At 42.4% G+C, this 17,175-nt stretch overlaps 1 protein-coding gene across 9 annotated transcripts in view; it reads left to right on the top strand.

Annotated features, from left to right (window-relative positions):
* FOXP1 (forkhead box P1) overlaps positions 1-17,175 on the top strand; it is a 375,365-nt gene that overhangs the window by 316,132 nt on the left and 42,058 nt on the right. For all 9 annotated transcript variants that reach the window (XM_036390836.2, XM_036390831.2, XM_036390832.2 and 6 more), the window contains one exon: positions 12,142-12,246. In XM_036390836.2, coding sequence (XP_036246729.1) covers positions 12,142-12,246 — 105 coding nt within the window. The remainder of the gene's footprint in view (positions 1-12,141; positions 12,247-17,175) is intronic.

The following is a 17,175-nucleotide window of genomic DNA, read 5'->3' as shown; positions in this document are numbered from 1 at the left end:
ACTTTGGTAAAGATTGCCAATAGAGACCAACTTCCCTGTTGTGCCGTGCAGAGACATTTATCAATATTCAGCACTATTAAAGAGGGAACATTTTGTGTGATTTGTGAGGCGGATGCCAAAGCTCAAATCAAGGCTTGTTAAGATCCTTTCCCCATGCAATCATGGGCATTCAGCATCATTAGAATTCAGCACTGACTGTGTGTTTCATGCTTTGATTTTACTCAGACAATTTAATAATGTTTATTGTGCTGATTATATATATAAATTCACTCAATGCAATAAACATACCTCAGTCATCAGTACCCTAAGGGAAATATTTAGTTATAGATACTTGTATTCATTCAGGATAAGGGAAAGTGAGACCATCAACCAGCATGCAAACCTCTCATCATCTTATCAGCATTTGGGTTTCTTCAGTAACAAGCAGTTTTTCTCTACACAAGTAAATAAATAAATAACAGGAGCCAGTTAAGTACATCTGCTGTGCTTAGAAATGTCAGGGACAGTACCCACTTTCCATCTTGTGCCACTGCATCTTACTTGGGAGAAACCTGATTATTTTCTTAAGAAAAGCACTGAAACAAAGCAGGGGGGTGCCCGGTCACTTCAGGTGGCTACTAACTGTAGAACCTGATTAACAGTGTGCATCCTGAAACCTGCATGCTTGGGAATATTCCCCATGTGGGTAGGTTTAAAAACCAGAACAGGGCAGAATTCATCGGTGCTTTGCAGTGGGCAGAGATTGCTCCAGTTTGGGCTTGAACTGGGTGTGGGGGTGCAGTGGAGCTGTTGAACACCTTGTGCTGGTCCCATCCCCTGGTACCATCCTGCACTGACTGCAGCAGAGCCAGGATGGTGGAGGCTGTACATAAACAAGTGAGTTAATGAAGGTCCCGACCTGTTAATATAAGAAGTGCATCTGTTGTTTACCAGGAGTAAGGTGAAGAGTTGCAGTTAAAGGCTTCGTGTCCAAAAGACCTTTCTCCATCTGCCAGCAGTCCCATCTCTTCCCCTCATTGCCTTTATAGCCTCTCCGCATACACTTGAGTCTTGTCCTCCCACATAAGCAAGCAGCCATCTCATAGGAAAAATAGATGGGATAAATAAGGGGATTTTAAAATTGCTTTTTCTTGCCAGCGTGGCAGGAGGACAGGGTCTGGAGAATGCTCTGAAGGGAAGTGAGGAATGGAATGGCAGACCACTGATCTGCTGCTTAGGCCTAATGCCTCATGCTTTACTGTTGTTATCTTCCATGCCAGCTGATCCTCCATCAAAATCCCAAGGCCCTTAGATGAGGGCATTAGGATTCAGCACAATTAAGAATTACAGACTTGGGTCCATTATTAATGCTCGGGATGAAACAGTTCAGCCTGCAGTCCATATGCTCCCAGGGCCCCATCCTCTCTTGGCCAGCCTCTCCACTTAGTCCCTGGCATTCATTCTGCACTGGTGCCAGCATCAGATCTGCTCAGCCATGTCAGCTCCCCTCAGTTGCTCCCTACAGCTGATTTTAGTTCATTATTCTTCACCATCAGCAGAGTTGTGTTGGATTAGGCTGCCTCAGATCCATTCTCCCTTAAGAAATAGGTGTTCCTGGGCCCTATCCTCCCAGGAGGTATTTAGCTGCTCCATGTACTCAAACCCCATTGTGACCTTTGTGCTCTTACCCATGGTCTGAGCAGCTCAGGTGCCTCCATCCTTGCTGTGGAGCCAGGTTGGAGTGGGAGACTTGAGCCTGGATGGCCCAGCTGGGTGTCTGATAAACAATCCTGCTTTCCACATGGCTGCTGTCCTTCTCATTGCACCTGGAATGGCTGTGGGGCTGCTTGGGCTGTTGGTGATGATGACACTGTGACAGCAGGGTCCCCAGCCTGGCCATCTCCATTTACTCTGTGCAGGTACAGCCCAAAGTGTCCCAGTGTCCAATCCCTTGGCACTCACTCCCCTGCCAAAGAAATGCCACCAGTTACTGAAGGCTTCCCTCTGAGTCACTCTTCTGTAATCAGCTTTGAAAAAACACCGGCTGTGACTCAGACCTGGGGCTGTTAATCTTCAGTTTTAAGCCTTATCAGGCACTTTTTATTGTTCGTGCTTTTCAGATGCGGGTGTGGAGCCTCCTGTGCGTCGCCCGCACCCACCGTCTGCCGCGGTGCTAAATCAGTTGTACAATTCCACTTGCTCTGCCCAGGAGCTCCTTCATCAGCTTCTCAGGGAATTCCTGCACTGAACTAAAAGCAGCTTGTTATACTTGCTTTTCCCTAGGAAAGATGCTAAGTTAACCAGCCTGTGAATGTTTGATGTGGCCCCTGGCTGGAGCAGGGTGCTGGGTTTGATGCTTGGGAAGCTGCCCCAGCATCAGGGAGCTCCTGCACGCCAGCGTTTCACTTCTCTCTGGTCCTGTGTAATAACCATCAGTTGTACAACTCCAAACACTAAGCTAATGTATCAAAAAGCACTTAAAATAGATTGGGTGAGCCTTGGCAGACGCCTAACAGAACTCTTCCAAATTTTAGCATATGTATTGTTTTATTCCTCCATCTGGCCAACAGATCATTGTTTGATATCTGAGTGCTTTGCATATCTCCTCCCTTTTCTTGCAACTGAGATACTTACACGTGCATTTAATACAGCTTAATGCTATTTTTACATACCAGAGAAATAGCTGATGGCTTTCTGTTAATTGCATGCACTTTGCAGTTAAACTTTTACTAAAACATTCCTCTCTAAATACTTAAAGTCCAATGAAAATTTGTCCTCTTCTTTTATTAGAGGTGTTTATGTAGTACTCTTAAAAAGGGACCTGGTTTTCGTTTACTGCACTGTGGATTTCTGTTTCTTTTTATTTCCTTCTATGTGCAAGTTGTCCTTCCTCAGAATTTGGTCAGGTCTGATTGTCCTGAAGAGCTGAGCAGGGAGCTGATAAAGAGCTCTGTTATTTTTTTAACATATATAGCACAAACTGAGAACAGAAACACCCTTGAAAGGGCTGTAGAAGTAGAGGAGTTAGGTGACTTTTGTGTGACTATTTTCTGTGCTGTTCAATAAAAATGGAGCAGTTAGTATGACAGCTGTTATATCATGTTATATCGTACTGCTAAGATATTGAGCAGCATTTAAAGTAAAACTCCACCATTAAGCTGTATAAACTTTATCCATTTCACTGTGGTTTAATGGAAAAAAAAAGAGTTTCTCAATAAAATGACATCATTTTTCCCAGGTTGTAATGTTCACTTTACAACTGTTTTTCTTTAATTCAATTTGTTTTACTTTACTTTTTCTTGGCATCTTTTTTTTCTTGCAGTTTGGAGAGGGGGAAATCTCTTTTTGTAGAGCAGCTAGGTACTGCTCAAACCTCTCTTCCCTGCTTTTCCCTTCTCCTTGCTCCCTCAACATCTTGTGCTAATCTGGAGCTCTATTTTTGTTAGGCAGACACGGTTGTATTTTCAAAGTAGCGAGATGCACATTTAAATTTGGTAGTCGGGATTTGTGGTTCTACCTGCTGCACAGTGAGGGTTGGGGGAAGGAGCCCAAGGAAAATTCATATTGCATTGCTTGCTGCTGGAGCAACGTTTGTGAAATGCCATGGGGTGTTTTTCTGTATAGCTGGCAGTGGTAAGGTAGGAGGCCTGTAATTTCTTCTGTGTGATCAGGAAAACATATGTATATTGTAAAGTAGATTCTTGTCATTAAAAGGATGGTATAAGCCCAGGCAGGGAAACTGCTAATATGTGTTACAGCTTGTCATTTTGGGCTGCATGAATAAAGAGGAGAGCTATTCCTTTGGGAGATGATCTCGGGAACTGAGCAATAGATCCGCTAGCCAACAAATTCTTTTTAACTGTAATTTTCCTTTTTGTGTATACTCAAAAATAACATCACGATGGGCCCTTAAATACCATTTCATACACAGAGCACAATTTCCACAGCACAGGTGGTGCTAATATAGGACAGTCCCCTAGGCACTTGTCGCCAGGAGTTGTACAGCTTGTTCAGTGTCTGCATCCATATGGCAATCTGTCCCATTCATAGAAAGACATTGTAGCTGTGCCTGTGGGTGCTGTGGTCAATGTAGTGTAAAAAGTAGATTTTAACTCTCAGCAACCTATGTTCTGCTGTTTGTTTTATTGTAGAATCCAATTTATAACATGGGGGAAGAAAAATCAGCTCAGAGCAAATTCCAGAACAATCTGGCTGGCTGGGGTTTGTGTTTATTCTTGGAGCGCATGGTTAATCAGCAGGTGCACAGCCCTGCGCTCCGCGCGCTCTAATGAACAGTTTACAGGAAGTCTTGCTCGGAAGAAACATTTTCCTTGTTGTTTATACTGTGAATTAACTCAGAAGTTGCAAAGCTGTAAACGATGTTAGCTGGCCATGTATGTCATGCAAGTCTGGTCTGTACTTCTTGTCTTTTTCTGGCTTTCTTTCCCACTGTTGCGTGGTTTTCCCTGGGATGCTCAGACAGGATGTTGAGCTTCTCTGTGCTCTGAGAGGGGCAAATCATGGCACAGGGGCCCTCCCAAAAAGCAGAGTGAAGCTCTAGTGTTGCCCAGCAGTTCAGATCTAGCTGTATGAATATGATTTGTGGCTGCTCTGGTACCTATCAGTCCAATGCCAAGTGTTGTTCTGTTTTAGTGGGACTATTTGTTATGCCTTTTAGTAAACACAAACAAATAGACTGCCTAGCACCTGCAGCAGCATATGATATTTACACTACCTGTATGATTCAGCGCGCTTCCCTGGGGAAGCAGGCTTGTGTCCTCTGCATTTTTAGTGCTTTTTCAAACGGCATTCTTCCAAGGGGAGAGCATGCGGCAGAGAGAATGGAGTGCTCTAGCTGTAGTTCTCCCTTGGAATCATTATTTATCTTAATTATATTTTTATAAACATTTCCCCAAGGGCACTTTGCTGCTGCTGCAGGGGTGTGGACCAGGGCCCCCCCAGCGAGCTGCCAGGCTGTGTGTGATGTGACAGTCACCTTCTGCGCAGGTTTTGTTGTGCCTGTGGGACAGGGGTGAAAAATACTGACGTGAATAATCCCTGTTAATCATATTTGTTGACGTATCACTGGTTTATATAAGAGTGGAAGACTCGCCTCAACTCTAAATGTAACAGAATATAATTTTGTTGAACAAGTACAGATCTTGTTTCTCAGTGTTTTCTTTTACTGTAAATTCGAATGTTACAACAGAATATAAATTACAGTAAAATAAGGTTGGCAAACAGGATCTTTTTACAAAGTATGTATGTTCGTTGGTAATTTTACACCTCCATCTCAGTGAAGTCCAAGGTCTAATCCTGTGTTTTTATACTTGTGTGTGTTCTTAAAAGGGTTGCTGAATTGGGGCCAAAGCTTTGCCATTGCCACCTCCCTCTGCCATGTGAAATGGGTGTGTTAGAGGGATGGGATTGCTGTGCTAAAAGTCAGTGTTAAAAAAAAAAAACCCCAAACTGAAAAAAAAAACCCGCAGAACATCCCCCCAGCCCCAAAAAACCCAAGAAAGTGGTTGGATCACTTTTTTTTCCTAATTAAACTAAGATACTGAATCAATCCGTTTTAATCTGAATAAATTAGGAGACTGTTCAGAGAGGAATAAAATGAGATTTAGCAGGGATAAGTAGAAAGTAGCCCAGCTAGGAAATCAAAATTCCAAACTGCGGGTTTGACATGACACGTCAGCTGCTCAGCATCGGCTGTGTGGGAAATGGCTGAGGCATAATCAGGGTTGAGAAATCAAGGTGGGACACTCTGTGCCATGTCTTAGTCAAAAAGGTAAATGCAGTCATGGGAGGCATAAACATGCATGTTGCATCCGAGTCCTTTTTTTTTCTCCTGTTCTACTTTATGCAGAACCAGTTAAACCACATTGAGTGTGATGTACAATTGGCCACTCTCTTGCAGAAAGGATAAAGGGAAGCTGGAGCAAATATAGAGGAGAGCAGCTAGGATGATAAAGGAGTTGGAGGGAATAGGCTATGAAGACAGATTAAAGGGAATTAAAGATCTACACCCTGGAAAAATAGAGGCTCTAGGAGGATATGATTATGGTATGTAAGTACATGAAGTGATGCTACAAAGAAGAAGAAGGAAAAAATTGTTCTCATTAGTTAGCAGTGCTGGAATTTAAAATCCAGCGTTTCAAATCGTGTGTGTCTGGGTATATTTGATGTACTTTTCACCACAGTACCTAGGCACAAGGTTGAAATAAAAAAATAAGAGTTTTAAATCATAGAGAAACTCGTTAATTCAAATGCAGGAGTGGAATTTGTACCGGAGATAAGTGATGGATTTTTTGCAATGGCCATTTCTTTTAAATGCTCTAGAAATACATTTAATTTCTCCAAGGAAGGGATGTAGGGCAGTGACTGTCCAGGCCCTGTGGCAGTTTCCCTGCAGGACTAGAAGAGGGGCTGCCAGTAGAAGGAGAATGTGTTAGAGTGCTGGAGGGTCATAACGTTGATTAATAATCCAAACCATCAGTGGATAGATCAAAACCAGATGATGCTTATAATTATCCAGTCTGGTTCTGCTCTTTGCAGTGAGAGTGGGGGTAGAAGGGAAGGGGAATGTCAGCCAGATTTTGTCTTAGTCTTGCTGCCGATTCTCCAGTGTTCTCCTTGCAGAACAGGAATTTAGGGAATAGTGCCACAAGAGGGATAAATGGGGAGCAGTGATTTGGGATGCAGAGGTGGCCTCATGTTACAACATCACTACTGTTTCCCTTCTTATGCTACAGGAGTACACAAGTTAGTGCACACCAATTAGAAGAGAGGATTTCAGCCTGTGAGCTGCAGTTTTAACTTGATTTGTCTTAAATTGGTGTAGTCATTTAAAATGTAATATAACCTCTTGTTACTTCCAATAGGGCTTGATGTAAAACATGAGCTGCTTCTAGTCCTAGGTCTGGACGTGGACTAAAGTAGGGAGAGGAGAAGTGCTCCTCTAAAAAGCATCCAAAAATTTGCAAGCCAGTTGTAGAAAGAGCTGTCACTGACCACTTCCATCAAATTCCAGCTCTCCTGCAGGCTCATGACCTTCTGTTAAGCTTTATCCAGTGATGGGGAGGCATCACCCTGCCCAGACAAGCCCCCTGTTTAGATCACATATCTGCTTCCTGGGCTGTTCCTGAGGCTTGGACAGGAGCATGAGTATCTAGAAGTTGTTTTTTTGGGTTTTTTCAGTTATTGGTTGGCGGTATTTTTAGTTCACAGTTTAGAGAGGAAAGAGGTGCTGTGCCACCTTACTAAGAATTTGAAGGGATTTTCACCGGTGGAACTTCACTGCAAAACACATTTTTGCATCTGTGTTTGGTTGATTCTCTCATGAAGGCAGGAACTTGCACTTGAGCACAGTTTGTACAATGATTTAATCATTACTTCTTCCGTTTCATTTTAAAATCAGTTACAGTGAGTGTTTCTGACTCAGAAAATTGTGACTTTTTCGGCAGCCTTACTCTTTCAGTGCCTTCTGATGAGCTTTAGAGCTCACCAGGCAGTCACAACTCTGGGAGAGCCGTGTTGCTTCCCAGGTGTGTGTCTCCTTCTCCTGTACAGGACCAAAATTGTGGCATTCTGCCTCAATGGCTGTGCCATTTAAATCAGAGAGCGGGGGAATGTGGTGTGAGACAGAGCCCCATGCTCCTGCCTGGGCTGTACACAGGTATCAGTTTCATGGCAGCTGGCAAAGATGAGGTCACTTCCCAATGACCCTGAGGAATAAAGTAAAATTAACAAGGCAGTTCTGCACTTTCTGAGGGTGCTGTACTCCAGCTCCTTGCAGGAGGAAAGCAGGAGACGTGGTATTGATTTTTCAGCGTGCAGGTGGCTCAGGCATGTTCTGAGCTCTGTTAGAACGTGAGCAGATGCTTCATAAATGCAATAGAAAGTCAAGGATGCTTCTCTACATCACTGACTTCCCCCAGTATTTTGGCAAAGATCATTGGCCCAAACAGATGTGGAAGAAAGAGAGTGGAATTATGAAGTATGTCAGCATCATGAATATTTAAAATATGGTCCACTGTGCGGCAGAAGCACAGACACACTGAGGCTTCTGCTTAGCTGGATTTTATATCTACCTATGACTTCTTAGCCAGTGGGTATACAAACACAGTACCCAGTTTCTCGTGGTTAATAAGTGGGGGGTTGAATGAAACCATTTAAGGAACACAGGGAGCTTTCATGCTGGGGTTTTGGTCACTGCTTTCCCCAATACCCAGCATACCCATCTCACTTTGGGGTGTCATATTTACTCTCCATCAGCACTTAGCTATCTCTGGTGTCTCTGTCTCCTGTGCTGTTGTGTCCCAGAGTGTGGTTCTTCCTGGGTGCTGTAGCACAGCAGGTGTGTTCCAAAAGGTGAGTGGCTGGCAGGAGTGGGCCGTGCAAGTACAGCCATCCCTGTAGGAATGGGAGGTGAAGTTGCTACCAGACCCTCTGGAGATCATTGGGGTTATGGGGCAATGTAGGGGGAAGAAGGAAGAGGTTAATTTCCTCTCCTCTATCCAGCCCAGACGAGTTGTGGGAGTGCCTGACCCTTTTCCCTTCCCCTCTGTACTGGAAATAGAGCTGGAAGCAGCAGAAAATAAGTGGACACTTACACAGTTTTCAGTCTCATATATAGATTTTGTTATTCTCTTTTATGCCATTAATAAGTGACTTATGCAAGACATTTCACTTGCCAGAGTGTTCTTTGCTGTAGTTCAATGTAATAATGCATCACTATTGCATTATTTGGATGTAATTCTATTGTATTAACTACTTTTTATGCAAGTACCTTACAAAGAGAAAGAAACCCCATGTTGTCTTGAATTTACGTCATTTATTCCTTCAGTACTTTGAAAATTATGTCTTGTTATAAAATAATTTCCACTAACTGCTATTGCATCACCAGTACCCAACCATGAATATGCATTCCTGGGAAGGAGAGAGTGACAGAAACAAACACCTACTCTAATGTGTCATTAGAAATCAAACAGACCTAAAACTTGCTTCTGCTTGCCAATGCTCAGATCTTCTAAAAGTCTGTCTCCGGCAGCGAGACCTAGGATGCATCCAGATTACAGAAGCTGTGCTTGCGTGCAGGCAAAATATCAATGAACAATTTCAGATTATGGGTTTGCATCGTGCTCACAAAGCTGTTTATTTATGTACAGGATTAAAATCTTCTTTTTCCACCTCTATTTGCCCAAAGAAAGTGAGTGCTTAGATCAGTTCAACAGAGTTCTCCATTCATTTCCACTGGCTGTATCCTTCGTGCGTTACATCCGCCTCTGTATAAACCCGCTCTTTGTTTTGTTTTGAGGTGCTTCTTCAGGCTCTATCAGGGAAGAAGTGGCAATCTATAATATCTTCAAAAGTGGGATGGATAAAATAGCAGTAATCTGATACTGACACATAAAGGTCACCGAAAGGCATGGCTGAAACCCCCCCTGAGCAGGATGGGAGTTGCTGCCTTCAGAATGGCACAGTGCCTGCAGAGAGGGCTGGCGTTTGTCTTTCAGGACTGAGGGGTTTTTTCTCTCTGAAATGTCTTATTTTTGGTAAGTTGAAGTAGTTCCTCTTCTTGGTTGAATGGCACTGGAAGCTCTGCGTAGGTGTTAAGCGTGTTACCCGTAGCATCGTGTTAGCAAAGTGACCTTTTAAGTTCCCATTTACAGTCAGCACCAGCCTTTATGGTTATTGACAACACGAGCCTTTGACATCCTGAGCATCATTTAGAGTTTGATATTGTCTTGGTCATTCCATCATTTTCTTTGGACACAATACCAGGGTGTCACGTCCTGCATAGTTTGTCTTGTCTTGTGCAAGTTCCCTGGAAAGAAAAGAGATTTGCACTTGGATTTAAAAAATAAATACAAATCTCGGTAGGGCTCTTTCCGTTGACTTGGCCATGGCCTTTAGGCTCTTACAGAGAAACTTTAAAAATCCCTGCTGGGGGTTTAAGCCATGTGACTCCTGTTGATATTATAATGAGATTTACAGTGCTTAAACCCCATGGGGGACTGACTCCTTACTTGGCCATCACAAGTCCCAGTGTGTAGGTAACATGCACTGGGCAGATTCATACACTGCTTTACTGCTTCTTTCTTTTTTTTTTCTTTTTTTTGTTCTTCCAAACACACTGAAATCATAACTCTCATATGTAGTCTTTATGGACTTTAATGGAGTGTTAACATGAAAGCCTCCTGTCTCACCCTTTGCTGTATCCAGGTATAGAAACAGATGATAAACCCCATTATTTTTTGAATTTTCAGATGTATATAGAGGATGTTTGACCATATGCCTCTTTGGCTTGGGTGCATGGTGTTCTTCAGCCATTCTGCCTCTTCCTTAGCTGAGGAAATGTGTGGTTTAGCATTTTTAAAATTTCCTTGCAAATAATGCATCGGTTCCTTAGTTCTTCTTAAAACTTTACAGAGATTCTCCTCACTTGAACATTTTTAAAAGACTAATTCAGTTAAACCAGTCTAGTATTTGTATATAGAAAAGGCCTTTGTAAGGCTCTTCACCTACTGTTATCTTTTTTAGGAAATTACCTTGCATATAGATATATTTATGCTTGAAGGACTATTTGTAAACAGACAAAAAAATATATTAATGAAATAATTAATTAGATTCATGTAAAACTCATAATACCTTTTCTAGTCAGTACTTTTAAAATTATTTTTTCAATGTAAAATAATTTTTAAAATCACCTTCAGTAATCTTCAGATTCTCATTGAGCTTAAAGTCAAAAGTGGCATCATCTGGGCAGGAATTTCTCTTCCAAGTCGTTTGTGTTTGGGATGACATCTCAGGAGTGTATTTACAGGGATCTGGCTACGTAGGGCATCTGAAATAATACAGGAGCACAATTTTGTCAGAGTGCACAGACAGATAATACTACAGAAGGAGAATAAGCATCATTTCCAGGTGTGTGTAAAGTAAATGACAAAAAGTAGGCATTTATCCATAACGTTACCTGTAATCCAGGATGAAGTAAGTCATAAAAGCCACACCTAGATGCTGGTATGTGTTCATATCCTTTGTGTATGTTTGAAGTCCATAATACAGCACAGGAATACTGTAGCAAAAAGATTTGCCATGAAAAATACATACGTGTGTGAGCATAAAATAGAGATTTCAATATTGTTTTGACATTTTGATTTTAAAGTCATCTAAGGTTATGGAGATTGTTGCAAAAAATAATTCCTTTCCTTAGGAAGTTTCCATGCAGAAGTCGAATAAAGAAGATATTTTAGAATATGGTTCATCAGTGAGTGCAACAGATACATTTCCCTGAGCACCACATGGCCTGGATCAAAGAGTCTCATGACTTGGATCAGTGCAGCCAAATCATTACGTATTGATTGGAATCCCGCTGAAGGATTAACCCCTTAGTGCTCATATGAATTTTTTGCTTTAACCCTGGGTTCAGTAGTTAGGAGGCTCTGTGACGTTCCTGCCCAATCTTAGGCAAGGTTAATAGCCCCCACTAACCCCTCGTGCTGAGGAATCCTTCGATTGCATGCCCCCCTCTCCGTTATGGTGAATTTTGCGTTTGAAAATACATCTCAAATCTTCTTACTTGGGGATGTAAGGGGGTTGTATTTGTGCAGTGAAACAGCATGTAAGAAGAAGAATAAAAAACAACCAGAAAAAACCCCAACGCAGTAAATAAATAACATGGTGGGAAAGCCAAGGCTGCAAATTTGATGCTTTTCCTTTCTGTAGCCATGAGGAAAGCCTCAGGTCTGGCTGTGTTGTGGTGTAATGGGACACTGCTGTATGGAGATGACTTCTCGATGAAGTTGAGTTGTAAATATGCAATGTTCATAAATTTTTTAGCAAAATATCAAGCAGGATATTAAGCAGGTCTGTCAAATGATTTCTCCCCCGTCCGTGTTAATTTAAATTCTTTACAAACCTCTTAATTAATGAATGAAATGTAGGAGGATAGCTAAGCAAGAATGACACGTTTCACACTGCAAATGGTATTTAATTCTGTTTTGAAAAACCATGGGCAAGAATCAGGCGGGTACCGTGAGATGTTGGGGATGCTTCAGGATCTGGCGGTCGCTGTTCTTTAGGAGTCTTTGTGAGGATGAATTGTTAGAGTACCTTCAGTTTACAGCACTTGTTCTCTGTTCTCTTTCTCCCCTGCAGTTTACCCCACGAGGAGCACTCACACAGCCACCCGCTGTACGGACACGGCGTATGCAAATGGCCGGGCTGTGAAGCAGTATGTGAAGACTTCCAGTCCTTCCTAAAGTAAGGATGGTTTTTTGGCGCTTGCATTGTACAGAAAGCATGCCCTGAAATTCTGTGTGCTGTCACTCACCCTGGGCCTGATGCAAAGGCCATTGAAGTCAACAGAGAGCTCCCTTTCACTTCAGTGGCTTTTGGATCAGGCTCAAGAACATTTTAACAGGGGATAGTAAATTAGCCCCATGGGGAAATTATGGTCTTGTTCAGTGTATTGCTATAAAATAGCTTTTGCAGTTCTGCAGCTTTTTTTTTCCTTTATTTTATTTAAATAATTTTTAAGTTGCAGTATCGATCATGTAAATAATAAAACCTTGTTTTAATCTTGATTTCACTTTAATTTAGAAATCTAGTCTTAAATTAACTCCATAATTGAACAGAGAATTGCAGAACATCACGTGAAATTTAATTTATGTCAAATAAGTAACTAATGAACAAAGTCTACACTACTAAAAATAAACTATAATTATATTAATTGGGCCCCTGCAGTTTGCTGCAGACCTTTTCCTTGCTGCCAAAGAACACAATTTTACACGTTGCATAAGCAGTGCATTATGGACTAGTGTATGGTAGTGCGTGCATCCCGATGCAGGGAAGGACCTCAGAGCCCTAATAGCTTACACATGGCTGCTCCACAACTAAACCATCAACCTCACCCCTGTTCCCATCACAAAAGAGTTCTTTGTCTGGGTAGGACACCAGGTACACACATGCTGTGGGTGCATCCAGGTTGCTGAAGGTTCGTCCCTGATCTTTGCTCAAGTTCTGTGGCTGGTCAGTTATAGATCACTAAAGACCAGCCACTCAAGAAATGTTTGTGATTTAAATGCACAAAGGGACAAGTTTTTATCCCATTTAGAATAGTTATCTCGTGAATTTAGTCCACATAAATAGATGAGGTTCTTCAGGATGAATAAGTAGACTTACTCCCAAAAGGTTCAGCTGTACCTGCTGTTTCTGGGGCGGTTCCCTGGATTTTTATGTGAGAGAGGGAAGGGCAAAAGCAAGCAGAGGATGTTTGTTGGGTGATGTTAGATGATACAGATAGGGTTTTGCTCTCAGAACAGAATGGACCAGTTGTGGTTTCACTGGCAAAACCCTCCTGAGTTCGTAGGAGCGGCGCTGGTCCTACTGTAAACATATATTACAAGTGAGGAATGGTACAGTAATGAGAAGGTTCTCATTACAAGAGGATTACAAAATAAGAAGGTGCTAGTCATAAATTTCCATGAAGGGTGGCCTCATTCCTTGTAATTCATCCTGTTGTTCACTTAAGCGAAATAAATGCTAATCTCGCCATACTTGCCAGCTCATTCATATTCATATGCCATACTATAGCATTTAGACCTTTAAAACAATTCTCAATTTACTGCTGTAAGTGCAAGGGAAAGGTGCTGTGGTAGCCTTAGATAGCAGAATAAAGTGTGTGGTCACATATGGTCAGATTGTGCCACCTTTGCTTCCTGTGCTAGTCCTGTGTTCCAGGTGAGAGCAGCTGCTTTCAAGAAGATTCCATAGGAATCTTGAGTGGTCTGCTTGAGGTGGCCATGCATAGAAAACACAGCTCTTAATCGCAAGCATGGGTAGAGGCAGGGCTGGTTTTTTATATGGTATTTTGGAGGTGTTTCAGTACCCAGACCCAGACCACCAGTTCACCTGGAGGACATAATGTGCAGCAGTCAGTAATTAGGAATAACCTGCAAACTGTCACCAGCCCAGGTTGGACTTGAAGCTGCTCCATCAATTCTAGTTTTTTCACAATCAGTCTAGCTTTTGTCTCCATTGAAAGCTTTCAACAGAAATATTTTGTGTGAACTTCATAAACTTAATCACCTAAATTTTCTCATCCAAATGCTGCAGTGTCCAAAGTCTTACTGTTCAGAGTGATATTTAACCCAGAACAAATGCAGAAATGGATGTCCCTGAGCATTGTATTGACACTGTTAAGAAGTGAGTGTTGCTTCATAAAATACTGTAGCCTTCCATGTCTCCTGTGGAGCATCTGTCCTTAAAATTATGTTGCCATTTATCAGAATCATTACTCAATGAAAAGACAATGGGTAGATGGTTGAAGTTTCTTTCTGATACTTGTGTAATCTCTGACACTCTTTTGATGGCCCCCTCAAGGGAAAAGCTCTTGTTTACCAAGTGAAATGCAGCCTGTATATCGAGTATTGCTTAATTTCACTTACCTTGTGAAAAAGCAAAGAGAAGTTGTATGTGGAATGAAGGCCCTGTATGCCAATAAAATGATTCTTCAGTTAAGGGAGAAAAAAGGACTCGCAGGTCTAAAACATGGTTCATTTCTTTTCCTCCTGAGGAAGAAATATCATAACTGTTGATAAATCAAAACCAGAGATTTGACACTCTTCTGTGATCATTCTGTAGTGTTTGTTCCCAAGGTGAGGTACACCACAGGGCCCTTGATTTCAAAGATAAATACTGTACAAATAACGATCCTAGTTGTCTTTCACTCACAGCCAACAGGAGGATGCTTATCAGAACCAGCAGATACACGGGCTATTGTACGCATTTATTTCCCTGTTTCTTTTTGAAATAAGTTGCAGTTTTAGCAAGTCGTTGTGTCGTGTTTCTGTTTTGAATCCATCAGCCATTGGTTATCATGTGATACGGTATCAGTCAGAGCTAACTGATAGCAGCAGGGGCTGCTGCTCTGCCTAATGAAACAGCAGCACCCTGCATGCTCCAGAACGCTCCCTGAGCCTAAAAACAAAAATAAGTCCAGTCTCAGGGCGGTGACCCTGTGGCCTCTGCCAGGCTGCAGGGAGCAAGGTGAGGGCTGGAGGGTGCGCACGTGTCTGGCCTGGTAACCAGGGCCCTCTCGCAGGCGGGAAAGGAGCAATTAGTAGCACAGAGCGACTTTCCTGCAAAATTGACTGTATCCTTGATTTCATTTGCATGTGTTTAAAGACCGTGGAAGATAGGAATATACACCCCTTATGCAGCAAGTTGTTCAGGAAATCCCGGCTGGAGGGAGGGTGGTTTATTCAGCAGGGTAGCCAGGGCGAAAAATTCAGAAGACTGAATAGGGTTTTATTATTCCTCACCCCTCCCTTTTTTTTTTTCCCCCTGTAATTTGACTGTGGGTTAGACGTGTTTAATCCTGGCTGTAGCATTTTAAATCAAATATATTCTTTAAAAGAAAGGACATAGACCTTAGGAGAGATGTGGCAGTCCCGTGTTGCAGTGATGCTGGTAATCTGCTTCATGTGCATTTAACTTCGATTAAACGAAGGGGAGTTTATGTGAAAGAAACTACTAAGTGCACTCTGTAATGTTTTCACAAGTGTTTTTATCATGGTAACATCTTGTTTACTTTAGTTGCCTGCCTAAAACTACTTGGAACATGTTAAGAAAACATTTCGAGAAAGCTTCTACAAAGAGGCTTTTGTTTAGCAGCAACTGTGAGACTGCTCGGCTCACAAAGGTGTTAACTTTCAACCCCTTAAGCACTTCCACATGAAATTCCAGCAACTATGTTTGTGGTTTTGGAAAAACAAAGTGTATATTAAAGAAACCAGGTATATGCTAATACATGTTGAAGTAGGCCGGAAATCATAAATTGTTTCAAAGGCATTAATTGCGCTCGTTTTGCATGGCAGAGCGTTCTGCACTGAAATCATCCGCACGGCGCGGACTGTTTAATCGCACAGGCAGCGAGGGCAGGGAAAGGCCGGGCTCTGGGTGGGTGTTTCGGGTTTCTGTAGGGCCGGCGGGACCCCCTCGGGGAGGGGGGAGCTGCGGCATCGCGGCCCCGTCCCGTGCGGGGGGACCCGGCCGCGCCCGCCGGCAGCCGCCGGTGCCGAGCCCGGCAGGCCCGGGGACGGGCCCGGTCCGGTGCCGGCTCCCGCTGCTTCCACAGCCCCCGAACCACCCCCGGCCAGGGCTGGGGCTCGGGACCCCCGCGGCGGCGGAGGCCGGGGTGGCCCAAATCCCACAGTGCCCTCTAGTGCTCCCGGGAGTGCTGCTGGGAGCGGGAGAGGCACCGGGAGCATCCCCGGGAGTAGCGGCGGCCCCGACACGGCCCCGCTCCCGCGCCTCCCGGGCGGGCGAGCAGCAGGACTGCTACAAATAACCCCCTGAATTCCTGTTTCATTATTTTTAATTGATTTTTAAAATTATTTTAATTTTTATTTTTTATTCTATTATTTTAATTGTTATTTTTCTTATTATTTTAATTCTTATTATGCATTTTATCGTGTATGTATTAACAGTCATTAACAAATGTCATTAGGTCATTATTTATTCTAATGTTTTTATTTCCTTCAATATTGTAACTTTATTTCTATTTTATTTTCATGCATGCTTTACACACACACACACACATATATATATATATTAAATACTTCTGCTGATGAGATATATGTAGCAAGGTCCATCGCCTTGCATTATCCCCTTTTTTCCTCTCTTAAAGGTGCACTTAGTTTATGTTTCCCATTATAATTTCCGGTGTGTAATCAGAAAGCATTCCTTAAAAGACAGGGATCATCTTTGTTTCATACTTTTATTGACACTGTCTACCGTATTACTGCGATGTCTAAATGGTAAAATTTATTATTAGCAATAGTGTCACAAAAGTCTGAGACAGCGATTTTCCTTTCAATAAAAGTAGTTAAAAACCTTTTAGAAAATCCATAATTTTGATTGCTGGTACTTCATAAATGTATAACTGGTACTTTTTAGCTGTCTCTTTAGGGAAAAATGAGTTTTATCACCTGCAGTACCTGGGTTAATGAAATTGTGTGTTGGAATTTAGCCAGAATGAAAGATGAGATCATTTGGTGGCACTAATATTGGCAACAGGTCTCATAAAAAGGTTCGACTCTTTTTAGAGAATTATCATTAGCGCTTTTTCTTTTTTTGAGCATGGGGGAGAGATTCGAGTTATTTGTCATTTTTGAAGTTTCTGTGGTT

This window comes from Molothrus ater, chromosome 11, assembly GCF_012460135.2.
Source record: "Molothrus ater isolate BHLD 08-10-18 breed brown headed cowbird chromosome 11, BPBGC_Mater_1.1, whole genome shotgun sequence".
In the NCBI taxonomy this organism is placed as follows: Eukaryota; Metazoa; Chordata; class Aves; order Passeriformes; family Icteridae; genus Molothrus; species Molothrus ater.
Note: the sequence above shows the minus strand (reverse complement) of the source record. Positions and strands in the feature narration are given on the sequence as shown.